Source organism: Botrytis fragariae (genome assembly GCF_013461495.1).
Source record: "Botrytis fragariae strain BVB16 chromosome Unknown tig00000251, whole genome shotgun sequence".
NCBI lineage: Eukaryota > Fungi > Ascomycota > Leotiomycetes > Helotiales > Sclerotiniaceae > Botrytis > Botrytis fragariae.
The window spans coordinates 681,571-705,210 of record NW_023501003.1 but is presented as its reverse complement, the minus strand read 5'-3'; the positions used below and the strand labels follow the sequence as shown (position 1 = coordinate 705,210).

The following is a 23,640-nucleotide window of genomic DNA, read 5'->3' as shown; positions in this document are numbered from 1 at the left end:
TCTTGGTCAATACTATTGATATCGTTTTGTACAGTGTACACTATCCACGGAATCAAAAATGATGTGGTGTGGTGCTCGGTCCAATAATATTGGCCTTGGCTTACCCCTCATTGTACAGGATAAGGGACATCAATAGTGAACTTCGATGACTGCCAATGTAAGAAGATCCGCATATGATGAAGAATGTGGCAACAGCTCTAGAAGTTTTTGAGAAAAGAAAAGGGCATTTCTTCATAGATCTTCAGGGAGGTGCTGGATTGATTATCTCTAGTATCGCATCGATATCTGTTGGGCTGCACTCAGGGAGAAAACTCCAGATAGCGCTAGCTAGATTGGCCCGTGTTTAGGGCCCTGGCAACGGACAATCTCAACTTTTATTCACCTCTTCTATATAGATATACGTACTTCTCACTTCCTTGATTCCCAAGCATTCTTAATTGAGAGACTTAAGTAGTTATCCTCCTCCAAGCTTATTAAAGTTATAATTCCATCTTAAACAGGAGTAAAATCATGCCAAGTATTTTTTTGTGATTTTACCACTCAAAGCTCCACATCAGTGGCACAGCACGGCATTTTTTTTCCTATCTTCCGAGTCGAATTGCTCACTGAATGCGTGCTAGGCGGCTGCGAGGTAAAACTATTCAGGATGCTCAGAGGAAATACAGAACGGGATGGGTGTTTCACACTGTCCGTGGTCTTCCTTGACAAGGGGATGGAGAGGAGCAAGACATGTAGCGATCACAGAGTAGTAATGCTCAATTCACGACCTCAGTTTTATGGATCTAATGAGCTTCCTAAAGAGTACACCAATTTTGAATAGAAAGCCCCAATTCCAAGACTCGTAGCGAGGAAGTTGAAGCACAAAGCTGTTCTAAGAGCAGAAAATTTCATTCTGCTCTGCGTTCTTTGGATGTTGACTTTTCGAATGATGATTGATTTTGTTTTTGAGATTATTGAAAAATGAGTAATGAATGATCATGAAAAGAAGAACATAGACGATCTAAGCTTCATTTTAAACACGATGTTTTGGTAAGACTATCTGAGTTTTTATGTCCATTTGACTCTCGCTGAGAATCTGCCAAGTTGATTCTCCACAATTTCAAATATCTTCTATCAAATTTTACTTCTCTTCACTCAAGGTGAAGAACACTTCATCTACAATGCACTTTCAACGGCTTAATCTCAGGGATTTTCATTACACTCAAAATAAAAAAGCTAAGGCGAGGGAAGCTCTCTTGACCCTCTCTTAAGGAACTCTTCAATACCAAGGAACGGCAACCAGCTTGATAAATTCTGCTCTGGATTTAATCACAGCTAGGTCTTCTAGAAGGATTACAAACTCATATAACGTAAGATAATCTCCAGTCGATTAATTGCAATATTACAATCAACAACCTTCGACGTTTATTGTGATATTTGAGTTGATAGTTGTACTCGATGCAGTGAGCTCAGCTACAAGCCAAGCATCTGAACAAGTGTGCCATCGGGTATGTCAGCGGGTGTGCGTGTTAAATAATCGATCTCGCGCTACCCGAATATATGAAGAGCGGGGGATAACGTGAGACTGGAAAGTGGTCTGGGAAGCTGTAGCTTGATCTTAGATGACCATTTTGGCAAAAAAGTTGTTATATGAAACCCTAAGAAGTCTAATCAAACCTTGTTGGTCTTAGATAACGGCAGGGGGATGCAAAGAGAGACGTGCACGATGGAAGGTCTGGCCGTTAATCCAAAATTTGATTGTAGAAGGGCAATTAGCTAAATCCAAAAAATTATTGATTATATCTAATAATTGCATCTAATGAGTGTGCTATTCACAAGGTAATTCCTCATTTCCTGCCATCCCAATGCCGCTCATACAAAAATACATAAAGGAATGTGTTATTATACAGTGATCCAAAACAGGCATATCATCGTTCATTAATTCATCTCCAAACCGCTACAAAAACAGCAAAGCAATCCATCCCTTAGAAGACATAAACTGGTTCAGGACCAATGTCTCCAAAGTTACCGGATCCAGCAGGACTTGAAGGAGTGACTGGATTTCCGTTTACGTTCGAGACACCGAAATAAGCATTTGTCTTCTCTTCGTTGTTGGTGACAGTCAAAACAGCAAATGCGTTTTCAGCACCAAACTGGTCAGAAACTCCCCAAGAGATAGTGTTTGCAGATCCTGTAGTACATGGAATTCCATACCAGGACTCGGTTGTAGCACCACTTCCTGGCATACGAATGACGGTACATCTCTCATCAGATCGCTCATCGTTGTAGGAGATGGCAAAGTTGTAATCACATCCAGATCCATCTTCGGAACAGTATCTGATCAATTGCTTGATAGTCCGTTCTGCCCCCTCAACAATCGAGGTTTGATCTGGAGAAGAGGTCCCGGAAGCTTGAGGAGCTTGTGTGGAACTTGGTGCATTTGTTGTAGAAACGGCGCTGCTGGAGCACGCGGTAGGAGTAACCAGGGATCCGCTGTTGTCAAAAGGTAAATATCCAAGACATGTGGCATATTCAGATGCACATGTAGACATGTTAGCATCAGGGGCAGATCGACATGAGTTATATGAGTTGTTGCATTTAGATACACAAGCGTCAGTTGTGGCAGATGAAGCAGCTTGAGTAGTGGTTGTGATTGCAGCAGTGGTTGATGATGCCACTGAGGAGCAAGCAGTTGGGGTAACGAGTGATCCGTTACTATCATATGGAAGGTATCCGAGACATGTTGAGTACTCAGAAGCACATGTGGCTTGATTGGCGTTTGGCCCAGTACGGCATGAGTTGTATGATGCGTTACATTTGGATACGCAAGCATCGGCTGTAGCGGATGTTGTGGCAGATGAAGCTGTAGTTGATGCTACTGAAGAGGAGCAAGCAGTTGGAGTGACGAGTGATCCGTTGCTATCATAAGGAGAATATCCGAGGCATGATGCATAGTTGGAAGCGCAAGTGGATCGGTTTGCACCTGGAGCACTTCGACAGGTGTTGTACTCAGTGTTGCAGGTATCGGAGCATGCATCTCTAGACTTTAACGCAGCTGGTGCAGCGAATGCTCCAGTCACAAAGAGAGCGAATGCAATATCTTGGAAATGCATTTCGATTCGAAATTTTGTTTTTATTGGGTTGAATTAAGAATGCGAATCTGGATAGTTTTTGAGAAGTGATGATCGTAAAGTATATGATGAATTGATTACTTGATATCATGAATTTCGAGGAAGAACTCGACACATTATATATTAAATTTGATTCATCGATGTGCTACACATCCATTGATTTCACTGCGCTATCTCACATGGCTTGGCATACATAACGGATCAATATGTTGTCCCCAGTATTTACTGAGGGGTCACCCACAATAACTCGTACATGTTCAATGGTTCCAATAGTTTCCCAAGAATTGCTTGAGCCAACACATTCTTGCCTTCGAAGTCGTACCGACCAAGAGCCTCATACCAAGAATAGATATTTAGCAAAGAAAATGACCTAACTTGGACGTTGAGATTGAATAAAGTTCACATAACCGACGGCCGACATTCCAAAACCAGTTATTCGATTTTGCTAGGATCGGAATCGGGGAGTCTAGCTTGTCCGCTGATCTCAAAACCAGGGGTCTGCCCAAAATGTATCCGGCCCTAGACGTCATTATCATGAAGAACGATCTGAGCCCTAGTACACAATCATGTTACTAAAAGTCTTGGTTCTCGTACGAATGGCTTGACGAAAAGATGTTTGTGGGGATCTCGGTGCCTGAGCTCGTGACGGATAGAAAATGCCGAGCACCAAAATGCTACAACCGAATCAAAATATGATGTACAAATAATGAGACAATGTGTCTTCTTGGAACTGTCTGTAAGAACAATTCAATAATTTAAAACTCTATTTTCTCAACTAGAAATCATCTCAAATATGAAAATGAATTCATATACGTTTCAAAGAAAGAGCCATTTTGAGACTTTTTCTCGGTTATATTGATTCATTGCAAGCTGGGGCCATGCTGATAGAAAAAAATTGATATCTCGTATGTGTCGCATCGGCACACTGGAACGAGGTTAGAGATGGTACCCGAAGCTTCGATGGATTGATGTTAGTGTAAGTCTTAGACACGAGGAATAAGATCCGAGCCAATGATATACGACATCGCCCCGGATGCACAAAGTTTAATTGTCGACCTCATGCCATCCTAGCTGTCCATCTGATTTTTCTGGGGGCTGGCGATCAGTCAATCAGCACCAAAATGAAGCTTAAAATTCAAACACGAGGTTCTTGGCATTGCTTGAGTGAGAGGGGCAGTGATAACTACCAGCCATCTTTGATTGAGAACCTCGTTTTCTGGTAGATTTGTACAGCCACAGTAGCGCAGGGCAGACTATTCAAAGGTTCCTTCGAGGCCGATACTATACCTACCGTTGATCTAGTGGGATAATGTTATTGAAATGCAATGCCAGACCCTGACTCACAAATAGACATGAACTAATTTTCCTCTCGTGGATTCCGGTACAATAGGGTGTGTTGGCGTGGAAAGATTCTTCAATCAAATTATAGCACGACACGATACATTATGCCCGCCACTCACAACCCACTTCAGGGTCCTAATCTCACGAACAGCAATCAAAGCAAGCCATCAACGATCAAAAAGTTTCTCGTATGATGGTCGTTCCATGACTATCGCACTTGTAGCTTTACGAAATTCGGATCAAACCTCGCACAAAGCGACGTCTACATGTACGTCATAATCTGAGTTCCCTTCCTTCTCATCCACGATGACAAATACTCTCGGCCAAATATTATTCCTCAATTTGATGTTTCATTTTGATCTTGAGATATCAACGTTATGTCTAAAACGTTATGTCTAAAGAAATCTGCAGAACCATGTTTACGGAAATTGGAGAGCAACTGTAGACGATTGACCTCTACTCCGTTTATTCAGCCGTTCGAAATTACCCTCGATATTTTAGTAAGATAACACGCGGTAACAATTTGCTCGTCGACTTGCTCTGTTGCTACTGTTCTTGTATGCTTAATAGACTGCATAGTAGTGCCTCTGCATAACTAATTTACCAACGCTGCTTTGTGCTGATGCCTATTCATTCGCTACCCAGGCTTGATATGAACGGAATACATTGCCCACCATAATCAAGTACTCTTTTTAAAATCCAACCATTAATCGATTAACCAATTTTCATTTATTTTGAGAAAATCTATGATGATTCAATGGCTCATGATTTGGACATGTGTGAAGCTTTTTTATATTGCGAAACAATTTATGATTGTTGTATGGTGTATACATAAAAGTGAGTTTTAAAGATTATTCGTTTTTGATGGCTGGGTATGCAACAAATTCCGTTCACACTGGTTTTAAGTACCAGGCAGCCGGGCTAGGCACGTGCTGGGTACCGTGCAACCTCAGCTTCAACCAGCACTGACCGCTTAGTAAGCAAAATTCATAACCTCCATCTAAGTTCCGTGCCATCTCCAATTACTGTTTAACATCCGTTCAGCAATATGTTCCATACAACTTAGGACATACCGCAATATCTTCCATCTATCCTAAAATTTTCTGTTGGTACTTCCTTTCAATCCGTTAAAATCCGTATCCAAGCAAATCATTTCCTTCATTGACAAGTCATGGCGACCCCGACCAATTCTCCTCCCGACGCAACCATGAGGGATTCACATAGACCCAAAATGCCGGTTACAAAGCAGACGGAGCTTGAACAGTACGCTGTGAGTTTTGAACTGCCCCTTGCAATTCACATACTTATCAAAGTTCGATTGTAATAGTGCGACCATTGTAAACGTAGAAAGGTTGGTCCAATCAACTATCCCTCGTTCTTCAGACATCAAAATCTGAACGTTGATAGCTTAAATGCTCTCGAGAGAAGCCGAAATGTGTGAATTGCCAAGGATGGTCTGGTCCATGTACTTACTCCCGCCGTGGAAGAATACCCAGACGACCTAGGACGAAGTAAGTCTGAGGTCAATAAGCCACCATGAAAGAGATCTGATAAGTAAAAAGCATTCTGCAAGACAGCGTCAACAATCACACAGAATGGAACCCTGATAGCTCACATGTTGTCGAGTCTATAGTTCATACCTTGCCGACCTCGTTTACTAATCACGAATCCACGTACTTGATCTTACCGAACTATGAGAGTGACAAAGGTACCATAGAATCAAATCATTCCGTCAAATCACCAGCCTGTAATGGGAAGAAAAACGAACATATTAACGATGATTCTTCTGCTCCTTCAATCTTGAGTCAAGCAAAGAGCAGTATTACGACAGCTGAAATGAAGTCAAGCAATCTCGAGCCGGGTTTACAACGAGATGCGGAGAATGGATTATCATACCTCACCACAATATTTTCCGAGGGAAGTTTTGACGATCCTGACATTTATTCAAATGTCAAGCATTTTAGAAGGCAGAGGGAAGTTTTCTTCATTCCAGATAAGGCTGAAGGGGATCGTATGATACAAAGTAAGATGATCTCAAGCTTCGCACTCCCAGAAAAAAACTTATACTTAATCTGCTAGTCCGGATCATTAAACACCCTGTGCACCCTACAAATGCTGTTACTAATTTCAACTTGAAGTCTTCATTGCAGGAATCGAACGAGGTAAACCGTTTTTTACCATGCCTCCACTTGACATAATTCCGAAGCTTGCATTTGAGCCGAAGAGAGTATCCGAGAGAGCCTGGCTTTTGCTTTACAATGCATTTTTATCAACCACAATCGCTTTCATGGAACCATCAAACACTAGAATTAATCGAGGTCTTCAGTGGAATGTGTGGATAATTCTTCAAGATTCCTCGTTCTTCCTTGAGCCCTCAGAAATTGGTATACAAGCGATATTAATGGTATCCTGTCATAGTCAAGATGTCGTTCCTCCGGGTCTATGCTGGACATTGATAAGTCATGCTTGTCGGATGGCTCAAAGTCTGAATCTCCACATTCCTTCCCCAAAATATCCAAAGAAGAGTAAAGAGAACTCCCACCGGAATTGTCTATTCTGGAATCTGTTCATGATTGATAAATCATTGTCGCTGGCTTATGGGAGACCCCCATTTCTCTTGAGTCAACTATATGAGGGGATTGATCCCCCAGATCCCTCATTTCTCGCAACATTCAGACCTCATCGACCATCGACTGCAGCCATTGGAACCCAAGATCATCAGCTTAGTGATGGTTTCGGCGCATTGTACTTTGGTCTAGCACGAGAACTTTTTTTATTACAAGGAAAGATCATAGACATTGCACTCCTGGTTCACAATGGAGAGTTTGGGACAGAACAAATTTCGTCAATGAAAGAGAGACTTGAGATTTGGAAGGTCGATCTGGATGATGTTCGTTATATTTCATCTATCACCATCGCATTCACAGCCAGACTTGACATAGTCAGGGTACTCAATAGCTCAGACTGTATTCCAACAACCTAAGACTCTGAAATATTCAAAATCCCGAGTTTGGAATTTTAGACAGGACTGCAGTCCCGGATATTGGGGACATCTCACACAATGACTTAACAAAATATAGGATGTGCTCAGCTAACGTATAACAAACAGAAAATGTCAGCATACAACAACTTCCAAGGAGAAGAAAGTGAAATTCAATCAGTCCAAATGGGCATCAATTTTCTGACATTTCAATACCACCATTCGGTTGTCTACTTGACTCGGAGTTCCAAACATAATCACGAACTTTGTCTTTTTCACGCACGAATTGCTATAGAGATGTTGGAAAAGCTCGTTTCTAGCTCCTTGGAAATTTTCAATGGCATTGTGTGGTACGTAGCTATCAACTTCTTTCTGTCTCTTTTGTTCGAGCCCCTGCCTTTCTCATTGTAGTCCAGATTGCAGTTCAAAATTCAATTGTTTCGTTTCTCAATTCAATGAGAACATTTAGATAGTTTGAAATGCTGCTCTCCTTTAGAATACTGAATTGCTGTCAAATATTTGAAAGCTCTGTTAGGCGGAACTTTTGGACAACATGCTCGTCTCTTTGTATCTTGAATTCTTTTGTTATTTATCTTTCTAACATGTTTGCAGGCAGCTTCTCTACTACCCATTCATGCCCTACTTTGTTCTTTTCTCCAATATCATTGCCGATCCGAATTCCCCGTCTTGTTTTGACGACCTTCAATCACTCAGAAAGGTAGTGTATTATTTTTTGAGGATGCATGTCCAGCACCGTAGTGCTCGGAAGCTTGAAAAAATCGCAGAGACCTTTACTAGGCTTGCAGAAAGTTTTGTTAGAGGAAGCATGAGTCGTAAGGCCTTGGAGGACAAGTCGCCGGAAATAAATGTTGAACCGCTAAGTAAGAGTTCAGAATTGAATTCTCATATCACAGGCTGTACAATGCCGCAGAGTCCACGCCAAACAGGATCATATCCTCCTGGGAATGATTCACAGAATGCAAACACTTCCAGCAATATTGCTGCCCCAACAGGAATGGACCTCAGAGATCTGTCTGGCGGCCTTACAGACCCCACATTACTCAGCTTCCTATCTTATCCAATGGACCCATCTGCGTTCAATAATGAGATGGCGGAAGATAACCCGTTGCGTGACATCAATTCATTCACTGAGCAAGGTCGAGCAGTAGCGGATCCATTACTTCATCAATTAGACTTTTTATCAACAGAACAGTCTCTAGATGGGAACTTTGACTGGTTTTCATGGGATAGTTATGCATGGAATGCTCCAACAAATGGATTTTGATTCAACGTTGGACAAATTCAGTAAACAATAGCAAATAAGCATCAATTGAGCTAGAAATACCCTCTCGCCTCTTTCCATAGAACATATCTAAGACTACATTCTCTGGTATACAAATCATTCCTGTAATCGGGACTTCACCTGAAGTGTCAAGTGTAATCAGATCTACAGGGAGTCCTTGTAGTAATACCTTTATCAATGAATACAAGATAGATCCCATTTCCCTGTTAGATTCCACATCAAATTAGTTCCATTTTTTCCTTCGGCCACTTCATATACCACTCCCATCTTGCATTTTCTCCCAGCTCCTCTCCGATTACCTCCACCAAATCTCTCCCCCAATTCTTCGCCCACCAGTTATGCCCTACACCTCTATCCTGTCCTACTGCCCAGTAAGCGACCAGTATCAACGCAATAGGTTCCCTTTCTTTCATGCATTCGATGTATGCTGGTGGCGCCGCCCCAGGCCATGCTCTTCCAGGAAACTGTTCCGTCCTTCTTAAATTTCGACGAACTTTTTGAGATACATTGTGATACAGCTCTCGAAGATGTTGATCGTTTAACCTTTCAATTTCTTGACGCTCTAATTTCTCGAGGTACTTTTCGCCTTCTGCAGGAGTGCTTGTTGCGTCAGCTGTCACTACTTTGTTCCGAAGATGCACACTGAGTGGAGAATTCAGGCGTTTCATCCAACCCATTCGGTATATAGCCACGGTTCCATTGAACAAACTAAATATTATAGGCAGATAGTCTAACAATCTTTCGCTGGGCTTATCCGGTCCGGCTTGTGCTACTGGAAATGCATATATGGAACTTATCAATAATCCCGAAAATCCCAAAGCAGCTTCACAATTCGACGCTGTGACATTTTCCAACACTGGTCTAAATTCTGTCATACCGGTGTTTTGAAATTTAAGCGCTCTGGCTAGGTGGATTGAACGATTCTGGGGTTGCAAAACAGCCAGATGTAAGGAGGCAAAGGAGAGCATTCCGTTGTACACGTATTCATGAGTTGAAGCGCTTCGTTGCACAGCTCCTTCCCACTTATTATGATCTGGACTAATGAATGCTGATGTCGCGGGCTTAGCAGTAACATTAATATAGTGATAGAGAAGTGAATCTGCTTCTTTGTATCGCCCAAATGGAAGCGGTGCTTGAATGCCATAACTTGGATCTTGACTCTGAGATGGTTCACGATGAGATGAAGGTCTGATGAACGCTGTTTTGTGCTTTTGGGTCTTTGATTTCTGCGGTGGCCGAAGTTCGAAACTATGTTGACCTGGTGCTTGAGTGATCAATGAATTATACGTGCATCCTCTCTTGTATGCTATACATCTAGAACAAGCAGGCTGACGCTCATCACACTAATTTTGTGATTAGCATGATCCCCCTCAAAAGGCTATGAGCTATGACAAAACCCACAGCCTTCCAACATGCAACATGCAAGAATAATTTACCTTAACTCTCCGGAGTTTGCATTGAGTACAACCATGATGTGATTTGATATGCGATCTTCTCGATGGCATCGTGAGTTTATCGTTGTGTGTCGTCAAATCATGAATGGAATCAATGATCTGTAAAATGCTCAAAGATAGTTAACTAATTATATGAATTTTCAGTCGAACATCGTCGTTGGGAATAACGTATCATTTCAAACTTCCCTTGATCCTCAGGTACAAGACCCTTGGAAGGATATTCAAATCCATTTGTGCCTGGCTATATTTGGATCATGATAAGTGATAAGAATTAGAGCGGCGCATACCTGCGGAACAGCGATTTTGACCCCGCTTCTTAATCATCCCCCCTGTCGTCGTTACTGATTTGGTGAATTTAGATCACGTTGCGTGTGATACCTAGTCAACCCAATATATGATATGAATGTTCCAACCTGAACGCTTCTGGGAAGCATTGACCAAAATTTCCCAACTTAGTAAAGTCAAGGCGAGCGATGATCTTAGTACTCTAAAAACAAACGCGATTCCTCTTGCTCCTTCCTCCGGTTCCACCGAAACCCTCGCGAAATCCTTTTCAGCATGACTATATGGTTGCAGTAAACATTATTCCTCGGATGTAATACAGATATCAAACGTCTTAAAATGAAGCTTTGGAAATTATTTGGGTTTGAAGTTATTTTTGCTTTTGTCAAGTCAATGTAACATTCCTTCTTGGCTGCTGCGCCTTTCCAAATCGCCAGGCTCGATATTTTCTCGACGAGATTCGGCATTTTATTGTTTCATATATCTTTTGACGAAATCCTTTGGCATCCTACATGCAAAAGACACACACTTTTCCCCAAGAGGACTCACCATATGTGTTGTTAAGATTTGGTTCACACCAAGCAGAGAATTCGACCAAGTTACAACCATGACAAGCCAAGGACCTTGGAAAAAAGATGATGAGATGCATTGATATATGATCACAGAGGTAATGGCACATTCCGCTACCCCGCGTGGTTCCCTTGTAACAAACCTGGCGTTTTTTATTCCCTGCTGAGGGTGAAATCATGTTGACTAGGGTATTCGGTGTCTTGCAAGTGACAAGTTACCTAGAAGTAACAGTGGATCCATGCTGAACTCATGGTGAATGGTATCGTCAGAATCTTGGAAGACCGAAAGGCCGAGATGAACTTACTCTAGTGTAAGTCTTCTACCATGCGATGTCTGAACATACTTGGTCGTTCTGTATGGGTTTGGATTTTGCCCACTGCAAGGATTCTAGAGGCAACCACTGTTTTTTTATCCTGAAAGCCTGGAGGATTTGCATTGCGTCTCACTTGAAATGGTCTTCTGCATATGCAGTCGTGGAAAGTATGCAATTCTTTGATGTAAATTTCCCAAATACCACCCACATCGTTGATCAAAGCTTTGCTTACTGCCGAGCATGTCGTGTCGAGTTTCCCTTTACATAACCTTATTCTCATGTGCCGTGATACCCCAAGAAATGCGTTGGAATAGATAAGCATAATATAAGCACTCCCTAGCATCAATTGCATCATTCAATGCCTGAGCCTTGTCTCAATTTCACTGAATGTTTTCAGCCAATTCGCTGCTGATTCCCATGTTATCAAACAATTAACGTACTATTGCCCGACCTCAAACCGTTTTCAGGTGATATCCATCTATCTAGATCATCGTAATGGCCATATGAAACAACGGAGCGATTGAAAGATGCTCGATATTTCGAGTCAGGGTCTGACTGGTTTGTTTTCAGTACAATAGCGAAGCCATCCTTGGTGTAAACTGAAAAAGACAATAATTCAATTTGGGAATGCAAAATAAAATACAGAGATGATAACGGGAAATTGCAACGAACTACCCAACGCAGCGATGAAAGCTATGTTTTCCGGTAGTCTGAAAGTTCAAAATACCACTGGGGCATATTTACCTTTCTTTCTACAGTCTGCCATGAATAAAAAGGACGACAAGTACAGGTTTCGGGATCGAAATCTAGAGTCTGATCCGCTTCATCTCAAGATCCGCAACTCGATGTGATGCTCATACGAAAACAATCGGAGCGAGCGATGGGTTGCTGCTTTTGACGGTCCAAGTTAGTGAAGCCTGTATCAAAGTCGAATGGAAGAAAGAATCTGACCCGCAAGGAATCTTATAGAATCAACTTTGCATTGATCAAATCTAGACCCGCCCAGTTCGCGTCACCCTCTTTCTTATTTATCCCACCACCACATCCTGTCTTCCGAAGCCCACCTACATTTTCGACATTCTTCTCAGTTTCTGAATACGTGAGTCCCCAGATCATCCGATTTACTCACTTATCCTCCGCGCCCACGCTCTGTCTTCAACCTTTAAGCCGCTGTTTCTACAGCTCCTCCTTCCTACTTTCTTTAACCTCTGTAACCTTTCCCATGTCCCTCAGGCCTCTCTTGACAACACTCGTCAACATTTCGAAAACCACCTGCGCACCACTGAGTGCCGTTTCTTCCCCGGTCCCATCATAGCTTGGACTAACCTCCACGACATCCTAAGAACTCAAGGATTAGTGATCGCAATCAATAAAAACGCTAAGATTGGAAAAGGCGTAGTTCAAAATTTGAGGCCGAATGCGATGATGGGTGACAGAGCGTGCAACAGCACTGAAAAGAATGCTGCTTGCCAGTCGCCAATACTTGAAATCAACTCAAGACTTCAATTGATTCAAGAATCAAACCTTATCTTATTGTAGGCATGTGATACCCGACTGGATGGCTCCCTTGGGAGCACGAAGTGACAATTGAAAAACTTAATACTCACCGCACCCACAACATTCAATCCCTCTATCCCCCTTAATATCCTAATCAACTCCCTCATCGTCCATCCACCCGGTTCAGGCGTGCCTGTTCCTGGTGCTACGCCGGGATCCAGAACGTCAATATCGATACTAAGATAAACCGGAACTTCCGTTCCAATTCTTTCCATAATCTTCTTTACCACGCCTTGAGGCCTAAGATCATCAATATCATCCGCGGAGATTCTCAAAAAGCCTTGTCTATCATCATCCTCATAATCGGCGAAATCATCACCACTTAATCGTGTTCTCAACCCCGCATGGACGCTACTACCGTTCATGATTAATCCTTCATTTGAAGCGAGCCAGAACATGCTCCCATGGTTGAATTGTGCTTGCATACTTGCCCATGGATCTGGATATTTGGCTGGATGCCAAGTATCGAGATGAGCATCGAAGTGGAGGACAGCGATTGGCTGATTGTAGACCTTACGAAGAGCTCGAAGAGCTGCTAGTGCTAGACTATGGTCACCTCCTAGGGAAATGATTTTTGGGCGGGTAAGTGATGAGGAGAGGGGCTTCCGGTTGAGTAGTTCGGTGTAAGCTGCCGTCATTTGTTCTAATGCCACGGCATTATCCAAGGGAGTTACCGGGATATCTCCGCAGTCAAGAATACGAGCAAACGATGTGTATGGATTTATTCCAGCTCTTGTATTGACTGGCAGGAATGTCAGCTCTTTAGTTTTGTAAACAGTATATTCCCCATCCATTGCTATTTCGTTCGTGGGGTAACGGATCAAGAGCACAAGAACTTACATCCTCTAAAGCTAGTTTGTCTAGCACTAGCGGCTCGAATAGCTCTGGGTCCAAATCTTGCCCCTGGCCGATAGCTGACTGCCGTGTCGAATGGAACACCTAGAATCCCTATATCGAAAAGTTCCTCGGGGGTAGTGAGACATTTCTTGTATTCAAGATGGGCAAATGTCGAGATTCCTGAGAAAGACCACTGTTCGCAGGGTTTCATTAATAAGTATGCGATGATTTACGATTTGAATAACGATAACTAGATGTGGATTGGATAGAAAAGTATGAATGTGGAAAAATTGCACCTCCTCTTCACTCTCTCAATCCATTGCTATAATCACATGCATCGGACACAAGATTGTGCACAGGATTGGGGAAGTCCAGATCCTACGGTATATGCCACTGGACATATTTTTTATAAGAGTCTTATCATCAAGTCATCAACTCATAAGACAAGAATACAAATCCATCACTATCACGGCATCTGGATTGTTCACCACAAAACTCTCAAAATCATGTCTCCTTCCTACACCAGCATGCTTTTAAGAAAACCTTGGAACCAACAAAAATGACTGACCTCGAACCCCCAAAGTCTCTCCAATTCTTGCTTTTCTTCCTTACTCACACTTCCATCGACCTTTCCAAATCTCAATTTCTCTACATTCGAATGTTGCTGTGCCATTTCATCATGCTGATGCCCCACCACAAAAGTTGGTAGAAAACCCCCACATGCTGCCAATAATGACAGTGACTTGACGATGGAAAGCTTCATTTCTCTTTTGTCCTTTCCAAGATTTTTGCGTTCGTATGCTCAAACGGTTGAAGGAAGGAGACGGGGAACAAAGAAGATCTATGGTAGGAGCCTCTGGACGTCGTCTTGATATAGGAACAAAAATGATCATCTCTGTAAGAACTTAAGAACTTAAATTCCATTATAGATAACACGCCCTTTCAATTGCTTGCTGAGGGGTGATTTTGATAAGCTCTATCATGTATGGGTATCTTTGCCATTGATTACAATCCGTTACATAAGTAATTGATAACTTTTACAATGGGAATGTTCCCCGCGATGAGCCAGCTAGCAATTCGGCTCGGTACTTCGAACGGTCTGTCTAAGTTTGTCTGTCCACTCGTCCACTAATATCGGAACCTCGAGCCTATCATCATTGTCCCTTATCTTCAAGCTCCGAGTCGAGACTTTTTGTTCGCACATTGATGCTCCAATTTATTGATTTACATTACAAACGGTTACACATGTAAACTCAGAGCCATGCTATGCTATGTATATTATGCTTGTGAGATGAAAATTGTCGGCAGAATACAGAGTCAACTCAATCAACTCACGTTACAGGAAACAAAACGGTGGTGAATATCATTCGATTCCATGAGTTTAGTTCAGCTCATCCGAAATACCTGTAAACATAACGCCATGTCTTTCTTATGTGAATCAAGCTCGAGAAATCATAAATTTCCCCCTTCTTGGCGCACGACGCCACGACGCTCCCTGCCGCTGCCGCTGTATTCTTTCACAGGCTCAAGAATCTCGAACCCGGCACAAGCTAATCATTAGATATTTTAGCTCACAATAAGATGTATCAAGGTATCAAAATTCTGTATATTGCACTCCTGCCCCCCTACGCTTTACCTACAAAACACCCCAGCCCACACGCCATATAGAAAAAAGAGGTAATCAAAGCAGACTTTCTGGGAATCGATTCTTCGGATCAAAGTAACAAGAGAGGACTGTAAAAGAAAATAAAAAGCTTTCGCACATCAACCTATTTCTCTACCTCCCCCCATTCCTACAAACCTCACAGTCCTGCCCCAGGAAATCGATTGAGAAAATTGATACTCCAAATTCTGTCCAGAACATATAATCTCCCTCGAGGAAACACTGTATCATCCTTGAGTCCATTCGCTACTCTTCCCCTAGAGATTTCCTAGCCGTTTCAAAATGTCGCATCATAGCCCCATTTCTGAATTGAAGATGCAAGAAGATGTCGATTCTTGACTAGTCCGGTGATGTGTGACTGTGTAACGTAACTTTCGATTCCCTCCACGGTAATAGAACACTAGGATATTCCGAACTTATGTAATTGCTCGAAGAGGATTTGGACAATGAGATATGAAAGAATAATTGGGAGAGGTGGCGGTGAAGAGCGGTACGAAAGAAGGCGAGGTAGAAAGTTAATTGTTTGGTCTATGTAAAACAATTGAATTAAAGAATTAAACATTTATGTTGTTTCTTCTTTGGCGCAGGAGGTTCTAATGCTGCAACAATTGCCTACTCATAATTAGCAATTTCCCTCTTCTCATGAATACCTCGGTGGAAGGTGTGCCGCATCCTAGAATTAAGAAATACATACTTCATCGAAAACATCCTTCAACTTGTATTGGGTCAGAGCACTGCACTCAACGTACTTAACAGCCCCCAAGTCCTTAGCCATCCTCTCACCATCACTCTTTTCGACCGGCTTCATCTTTTGTTTTGTAAGCTTTTCCTTGACGCTGGGATCATCTCTCAAATCGGTTTGTGTGCCAACGATTAAACAAGGTACGCCGGGGCAGTGATGATGAACTTCTGGGAACCATTTCTCTCGTACGTTCTCGAATGATGCGGGCGAGGTTACCGAGAAGCAAACGAGGAAGACATCGGTTTGTGGATATGAAAGAGGTCGGAGTCTGTCATAATCTTCTTGTCCGGCAGTATCAAATAGACCGAGTGTATATGGTTCATCACCGATCCTAATAAATTCATGATCAGAACAATATCCCGTCGTTGTATATGTATTGAAGGAATGGCAGAAATGAAGTTGAGAAATGACGGTGTAAATCAAACTCACATAACTGTGACGGCATAGTTATCGAAGACTGTAGGAACATATTCGGAGGGGAATTTATTCGTAGTGTAGGATATAAGTAAACAAGTCTTTCCGACAGCACCGTCACCGACGACGACACATCTACAAATCGATATTATGTGTTAGCTATGATTGAAGTCATTGAAATAAGGTAATTCTCCGAGATCGTTATTCAATCCATGCCACAACAGCGGCTTCATCATGATCATCAACCCCAATGACGCTACGTAATTGTCCAAGAGAAAGACAACGGAAAGGAATAAGGAAGTATGAAGGAGATACGAACTTTATCGTTGCGACAACCATTGTTCCGTTTTGTCTAGAGACAACAATAACCCGTTCTTGAATATCTGGGGGGAAATCGTTCTTTCAAGTCCACTTCCTTCAGTAATCAATTCGAAAAATGTAAGAAGTTGTTCGATGGTTGTATCGAGTTGCGCTCGGTCTGTAGGAATTGATTGTATGCAAAATGACGTTCGATAAGAGTGGTGGTGATGTTTGATTGAGAGAGGATGATTGAATGTGATGTGTGCGAAATGAAAGATTTGAATGATTGAATTAAATTGAATTGACTGAAAGTAGGAGTAGGGGTTGAGGTTGAATGAAATGCACGAGAACGAGTTGAATGAGATTGATCCAGGAAAGTAATAATGCATGTAATATGAGCAAACGATTTCCAATCTTTTGATTATTCTAGAGGTCTGAAATATCAGGCAGACAATTGACAAGACAAGACAAGCTCGAGCGAGACAAGACAACAACGAGATGGGGATAGGATGGGATGGGATGGGGATGGGGATGGGAAGAGATGGGATGGGATGGGATGGAAATGGGATGAGGATAATAATTGAACTCCTAGTATTTTCTCTCCTTTCTTACTAGGTAGGGAGGGACTCTTATTAGGTATTATTGTTATTATTGTTATTATTGTTATTATTACTATTATTACTATTACTATCATTATTATCATGATTGTCATTATTGTCATCATTATCATCATTCGCTGTACTTAGTTGTATGGTTCGCGTATTTTAAATTTTCCTATGAATGGCTTGATAGATGGATTTTAATGGTTTCGGCGATGCAAGTAGGGTGTTTTGGTGTTTTGGTGGTTCGGTGGTTCGGTGGTTCGTGCTTCTTTTTGATTCATCACTTTGTATTCTAGTGTAGGTAGGTAGGTAGGTAGATGAAGGTAGCGCTGTATGGGTGTTGTTATGCTGTCTTGTACTGGCTTGGTTCTTGTAACTGTGTGGTGTACTATTAGTTTCAACACTTGACGGGAAAGAAGTCGGGGCGTTGGAAAGGCAGCGACTGAATAAAAATTGGGTTTGTCAAGGTTATTTTCTCAATGAGTGGTTTACACGGTGAGTTAAAGGGATGAATGAATAAATGGGTATCTAGCTAGGTATAGCAAGTATCGGTGTACCTTTTTTCCTCTTGAATGCCCTTGATCTTGCTCTTACTCTAGTTGATGTTCCTGTTGCTGTCTCTGTCCCTTTCCCTCCAATTGGAAGAAAATAAATTGGAAGAAAGTATAAAGCAAGTTGATGCAATGAAATCTCCAAACTCCTCTCATGCAAACGGAAATTGTTGACTATCTGCTGAAAATCAAACTCTAGCAGCTTGCTTATACCCCCAGCATTCAACACATTATTGCAATGGACCAGGTACTCAGCGCTTGAAAGGATTCGGGAAGGGCAAAACAAGCAAGGTGGGTAAAGGAGGGAAAAAAAGGGCAAGCCTAGATTGAAGCAGGCCATGCTGGTAGGGCAGGTAAGGGTCCGAAGCAGATAGATAGGGCGGGATATCAGAGCGGAATATTGATTATCTACGTATCAATGCGACAGAACCATTGATTACGACCAATGCCCTTACATCTGCAACTAAGGTACAGCCGTGTTAAGTCGATAATGAGTAGGTAGATAATAGGTAGTGAGAAAAGTAGATGGCATTCAAGGTCTAGGGTTCTTCTTTCTAGTTTTCAATGCGAAGTACGAAGTATATACTACCCAAGCTTGGAGAGTGAAGAGGGAAATATTTATAGCAGCCTTATCAAAAACAAGTTTCAACTCCAGTCCTCGAAATGCTCTCCTTTTCTAACAGGAGCGAAGCGAGACAGCCTCCACGGCAGTAGCCCAGCGGAGCGTTGTCAATCTCGAAAAAAGGGTTGAATGTGTATGGATTGAGTGTGGTGAAGTTCAATTGTAGTGATACTCTCTGGATTGGATAGAGTTACCACCCACCTGCATGCAAGCATATTATATTTTGAAAGAAGATTTTCCAACGTTCAACCAAAAAACATTCATTCCTAGGTAGTATGAATTAACTACCCTCACCAATCATCATTTTGTAGTGCCATATTTCGTAAAACACAGCACAACACATCATCAATATCTTCATTTATTCTCCTTTTGACTTACTTTGACTCGAGTAGATAATTAATCGACCGGATTTCCTTATTAAGCAGTCTCCAACTAATTGCCTAGAAGGTATTCTCCACCTTCCACGAGTTTTCTTCTGTTCTTCCATGATCCTTGATAAGATCCTAGTCGCTGGCTCGCTGGTACTCCACTTGGCAATTCAATTGTACACAGTACCTAGTAATTATTGTCTTGTCTTGTACCGGTAGTCTTACATACAGACGACTGCTCCATACTAGCTAGGTTGCTAGGTCGCTAGGTAGCTATTCTTCCCAAACTCCCTCGAGAATCACGATCCAAATATTGAAATTTTGAGCTGAAATCATATCATAAGCTCATAACATTAAAATTACAACAAACGACGCAACGCACAGCACACTACGTACGAATCACTGCGATATCTTAATCTTATCTTTGCCCCTTTCATCGAAGCCCAATTCACCAAACTCGGATTTCACCATGTCCATCTCTATCTCGACCGTTCAAGAACTCACCCTCGAAATTGATCATCTGTTAGAACAATACCTTCAACTTTTGGATCGATACAGTGCTTTAAGATCTAAGCTCTCCGCATTGTCGTCATCTGTCAGTTATAAATCTCTTTTTGCAAAATGATATTGTTCAATATATTCACCGTACCCCTTGATGATTGAACCCCTCATCCCTCTCACCCCTCATTTATCATTGACACAGCCCCGTATCCTCTCTCCATTCCCAGGTGATGATCAGGAAATCTAATTTACTAGGCACTCATACTAATACGAGCGACAACAGATGTACATCAATTTATCCCGAGCCAATTTTACGCCGCAAAATGGAATCCGTTACGATACCTCTTTCTATGATGATCGTATTCAAGCACAGAGGTTATGCAATGTAACGATCCCCGAAAACGCCTCGAATACACAATCGACAAAATTTACCCCTCCTCTTCTATTCGCCATTAACGAAACTTCTACTTCGGAATCGGAATCGGACCTTTTGAACAGAGATACAAACGGCGATGATGACACGAAAACTGCTCTCAAGAAGGACCCATTAAGAATGTTTGGGCTTTTCACCCCTCAGGCTTTGAAGGATACAAAGGAAGATAGTATCAAGATGATGGGTGTCATTCCGGAATTGATTAATACCGAGAAAGCCATGGAAGATCTCGAAATTCGCATACGAAGAGCTAGGAAGTACAGAGGGAAGGCAGAAATTGAGGAACAAAAAAATCTACCAGCTGAAGCAAATCGCAAGTCCATCAATCCTATTTGAAATACAGTACGACAGTACAGTTCGACATCACATACTCGGCGATCAGATAATACTGTACGTTTGTGGAACGGTAAAAGATGATACGCAGTATACTTACCATTTCCATTTCTCTGCAGGCAACGAATATGGAAATAACGGGACAAGTATAGATGCGAGAACCTGCTAGAAAATGGAGACGAAACATGTTGTGGTTTTGCTCGGGATGGCATGCAGATTTTGTCGCAGGTGGCTTGGAAGACGGGATGAGAATTTAACTTCCTCTCATGAGCTGGTTGTACTCCATGATGGGTGGCCAATTGCGAATTATGAGTTCTCAATGTTTCTTCGATTGCTCTTGATATTTGAGCAACTCTTCAATACTTTGCAAGCATTTGAGTTTTCTAATTGAAGATGGAAATGCCCTCGCCTCGCCTCACCCATACCCACACCATTTCTTACATCCAAAAATAAATTATTATCATGCTAGCTACACGTAGTACAGCATCTGCCAAGCCACGTGGTCATTCTGACAACTTGCCTTTTCGAGGCTGTCCGCACGTATTTCTATGTCGTGATGTCTCGTTTAAGATACGATCCCATCTGCCTCCGTGCCGTTTTCGTTCGACACCGATTCCTGGATGGGAAGCTGGCTGGAGAATTGAAGCGATACTACCGGGTGAGATTCCGGTATAGCTGGTGTAGCGTAGCTGTGGTATATAGAGGCTTCTCGGCTAACTGAAGGATTGGAGTGAGGGCCGGAAATATATGGACGTATGTACAGTTGGCGTCACCGGATCAATGATGGGATGTATGTATTTGCCTACAGGATTCATCCAGTCCATTTGTAACGGAGAAATTGTTTCGTTCTTCTCAAATGGGATCCTCGAAAGTCAGGCCGGTCTATGTACATTTGTACATTTTTTTGACTGACAGGTCTAAGAATTTGCGTCGAGGGAATACTGTTGGTTCTCCACGGTCCGCACACAACTTCGTGATGACTAAATTTTTGTCGTGACTTGTGCGTTTGGATATCTACCCTCGTTTTGCCATTCCCATTTCAATATTTGACACCGTCAGATTATCAGTCTGAAATGAGATGACTTTAGATCGAAAGGAGGACGAGTTCATGGTTTTTAGGCTATCTATACTCTCGACTCGTCATATAGCGTCGTCTCTGTTCTCGATGTCCAATTTTGTCGTAATTTCGATGATTGGTGGTTCAAGGGGTGACGAGTAGTCTGCCACCCCTTGCTCCCCTTCTCTGATGGGACACATGTCTACTGTTGCAAGTTTCTTCCTCAGATTTCAGTCCTAGTCTATAGCGCCTGCTATTTTTTTGGGTTTCTATCTTGAAATTTCGTTCGGAATATGGGACATGGGTTGAGATTCTGGTTGGGGGGGGGGGGGGGGGGGGGGGGGTAGAAATGAAATAGTCTTGAAATTTAGCCCCTTAGACTGAAAGGTGTGAGTAGTTCACTAGACATTGCTAACTGCCATGTATAGATATTGTCAACGACTCGGGTTGATTGACAAGATGTGATATAATATGGTATTCCTACTGTCTGTCTGTCTCCACACTGCACATATGCATGAACCAATGATCTTCAAATGTTGACGAGTTTTCAAACATTGAAAGTAACTTGAAATGTCCACCATTCAACAAGATGCCAACAGATTACAAATTTTCTTGCAAATTCCAAGAGATTGAAATTTCCACAGCTCTGCGCAGTTGATTATTTTCTTAGTAGACTGCAGTTCATATACTAACCTGCGCCAATGGGGACAAGCCAGGATACTCAGCACCATGCACACCGCAATTTTTGATCTAAATACAAATCTACAAATGTGCTCCCACCCTGAGATTCAGTGAGAGGTCTGGATTGCTATACTTCCATGCCAAAACTAAGTTCCTCAAATTTCGATAATCATACATTTTGAAAAGTCTGGTCGTTGTATGTGTATAGCCTCGAGATTGACTAAGCATAATTGACGTCCCTTTACTCACCACAAATCCTAGTCCGTTCTGTCAAGCCGTTTTTTTATATCGTATCAGTAATCGGCGTTTCCTCCCGGGAGAAGGTTTTGTACATAGAACTTGATTCTCTCCAGACTCAAAAGTCTATTTAGCTTTCTGTCCCGATTTTCTTGGCACCGTGATTGGCACTTCTCCAGATCCTTGCCAGAACAATCATGTGTGAACAAAGTGAATGACTTTAATTCAATTACTACTATAGTAAGGTTACTGTAACAAAGCCTTAAGCGAATGAAGAAGAGACTAGCTCTTTCAGTAGGTCTATATAAGGCCTACTACCTCCTGTACATAGCTAGCTCTTCAGACAGAATACAATTAGACAATTAGGACCTACATATCGTGGGTGCTACGTCTTCCGTATGCTTCTCGTACAAACAAATCATGTCCACAAATATGACTCAATGACTTAATCTCTTGCTCTGCTTTTCTCTTATTATAGTTTGTGATCCGGCTCCGGAGCATGGCTTCTTGATTACAACAGTCAGACCTGGGACATCCATATTTCTTGTGGCGTGCAATACTTTGGAAATATTTACGTTCTTCCAATGTCAAGCACCTCAAATTAGAGACATCCAGTCTGCTTTCCCATTGTTCTACCGACATAATTCGATTAAGATGCTGTATGGCCTCCTCGTTGTCATGAATTGCGCGGGATTCTGTACAATTTCGAAGAGGGAGCATACATAGGTCTAGAACCCGTTCTAATCTGTCTTCAGGAGGGAATGCTAGAAGCCCAAGCAAAACTTTCGACCGCATTTTGGAAACATCGTCTCGATCCCAATAGTAGCCAATAAAGAATCCACCCAACGTCATTGCTAATACGACGGCGCCTATGCACCAAATTGTAGTAGCTCTTGAAGGTTCTTGACGACACCACTTAGACATATTTGACTCCTAGTAACTGTATGTTTGTATGACACTGAAGAGAATTTCAAAACTCAAGTTTTTGGTATTCGTTTGCAACTGTTTCACTGATGGATATTTTGGAGTTAGCCAGTGCCTCACAAAAATTATCCGCAAATCTCTCACATGCTATTTTTTGAGTACCAAGAACACAAAATTTGAATAACTTTTTGACAAGCATGAAGGTAAGAATGCATTATATGAACTCCTTCTACTTATAGTTTATTAGATTTCACTTACGTCAGACATCCAAATGCATTAAATGGCGTGACCGGACTATCTTTAAAGGCTAAAGCCTTGGCTGACTCAATTTTCGCAAAGATGACGCCGATCATCAAAAGTTCGAAGAAACTGTATCTTACATAGATATATAACCATGAGTTTATGCAAAGTCTTTTTCCGAGGAGAGAGACCAAAGCAATAAATCATGGATAGTTATCTTTCAAC

The 23,640-nt window shown here is 42.0% G+C and overlaps 8 protein-coding genes across 8 annotated transcripts; 2 read left to right on the top strand and 6 right to left on the bottom strand.

Annotated features, from left to right (window-relative positions):
- Positions 1 to 1,964: 1,964 nt before the first annotated feature.
- Bfra_011794 (putative surface protein sp1 protein) lies at positions 1,965 to 3,092 on the bottom strand (the record flags this gene model as incomplete). The annotated part of the gene is made up of 1 exon (XM_037342120.1): positions 1,965 to 3,092. The coding sequence occupies one exon, from the start codon at positions 3,090 to 3,092 to the stop codon at positions 1,965 to 1,967; it is 1,128 nt and encodes a 375-aa protein (XP_037188200.1).
- Positions 3,093 to 5,622: 2,530 nt separating this feature from the next.
- Bfra_011793 (putative fungal specific transcription factor domain-containing protein) lies at positions 5,623 to 8,716 on the top strand (the record flags this gene model as incomplete). Its single annotated transcript, XM_037342119.1, has 6 exons — positions 5,623 to 5,721; positions 5,859 to 5,962; positions 6,014 to 6,474; positions 6,590 to 7,341; positions 7,561 to 7,781; positions 8,044 to 8,716. The coding sequence occupies 6 exons, from the start codon at positions 5,623 to 5,625 to the stop codon at positions 8,714 to 8,716; spliced, it is 2,310 nt and encodes a 769-aa protein (XP_037188199.1).
- Positions 8,717 to 8,952: 236 nt separating this feature from the next.
- On the bottom strand, positions 8,953 to 10,239 carry Bfra_011792 (putative c6 transcription factor protein; the record flags this gene model as incomplete). The annotated part of the gene is made up of 2 exons (XM_037342118.1): positions 8,953 to 10,077; positions 10,171 to 10,239. 2 exons carry the CDS (start codon positions 10,237 to 10,239, stop codon positions 8,953 to 8,955), a joined length of 1,194 nt encoding a protein of 397 aa, XP_037188198.1.
- Positions 10,240 to 12,529: 2,290 nt separating this feature from the next.
- Positions 12,530 to 14,510, bottom strand: Bfra_011791 (putative mitochondrial precursor protein; the record flags this gene model as incomplete). The annotated part of the gene is made up of 4 exons (XM_037342117.1): positions 12,530 to 12,691; positions 12,961 to 13,652; positions 13,751 to 13,940; positions 14,316 to 14,510. 4 exons carry the CDS (start codon positions 14,508 to 14,510, stop codon positions 12,530 to 12,532), a joined length of 1,239 nt encoding a protein of 412 aa, XP_037188197.1.
- Positions 14,511 to 15,956: 1,446 nt separating this feature from the next.
- Positions 15,957 to 16,905, bottom strand: Bfra_011790 (putative cell division control protein 42 protein; the record flags this gene model as incomplete). The annotated part of the gene is made up of 4 exons (XM_037342116.1): positions 15,957 to 16,022; positions 16,105 to 16,483; positions 16,582 to 16,701; positions 16,886 to 16,905. 4 exons carry the CDS (start codon positions 16,903 to 16,905, stop codon positions 15,957 to 15,959), a joined length of 585 nt encoding a protein of 194 aa, XP_037188196.1.
- Positions 16,906 to 19,478: 2,573 nt separating this feature from the next.
- Bfra_011789 (uncharacterized protein) lies at positions 19,479 to 20,279 on the top strand (the record flags this gene model as incomplete). Its single annotated transcript, XM_037342115.1, has 2 exons — positions 19,479 to 19,604; positions 19,794 to 20,279. The coding sequence occupies 2 exons, from the start codon at positions 19,479 to 19,481 to the stop codon at positions 20,277 to 20,279; spliced, it is 612 nt and encodes a 203-aa protein (XP_037188195.1).
- A 2,028-nt stretch (positions 20,280 to 22,307) lies between these two features.
- On the bottom strand, positions 22,308 to 23,175 carry Bfra_011788 (uncharacterized protein; the record flags this gene model as incomplete). The annotated part of the gene is made up of 2 exons (XM_037342114.1): positions 22,308 to 22,377; positions 22,778 to 23,175. 2 exons carry the CDS (start codon positions 23,173 to 23,175, stop codon positions 22,308 to 22,310), a joined length of 468 nt encoding a protein of 155 aa, XP_037188194.1.
- Positions 23,176 to 23,184: 9 nt separating this feature from the next.
- Bfra_011787 (uncharacterized protein) lies at positions 23,185 to 23,544 on the bottom strand (the record flags this gene model as incomplete). The annotated part of the gene is made up of 3 exons (XM_037342113.1): positions 23,434 to 23,544; positions 23,338 to 23,404; positions 23,185 to 23,253 (listed from the first exon to the last, which is right to left on the bottom strand). Exons 1-3 carry the CDS (start codon positions 23,526 to 23,528, stop codon positions 23,185 to 23,187), a joined length of 231 nt encoding a protein of 76 aa, XP_037188193.1. The 5' UTR covers positions 23,529 to 23,544.
- Between the last annotated feature and the right edge of the window lie 96 nt (positions 23,545 to 23,640).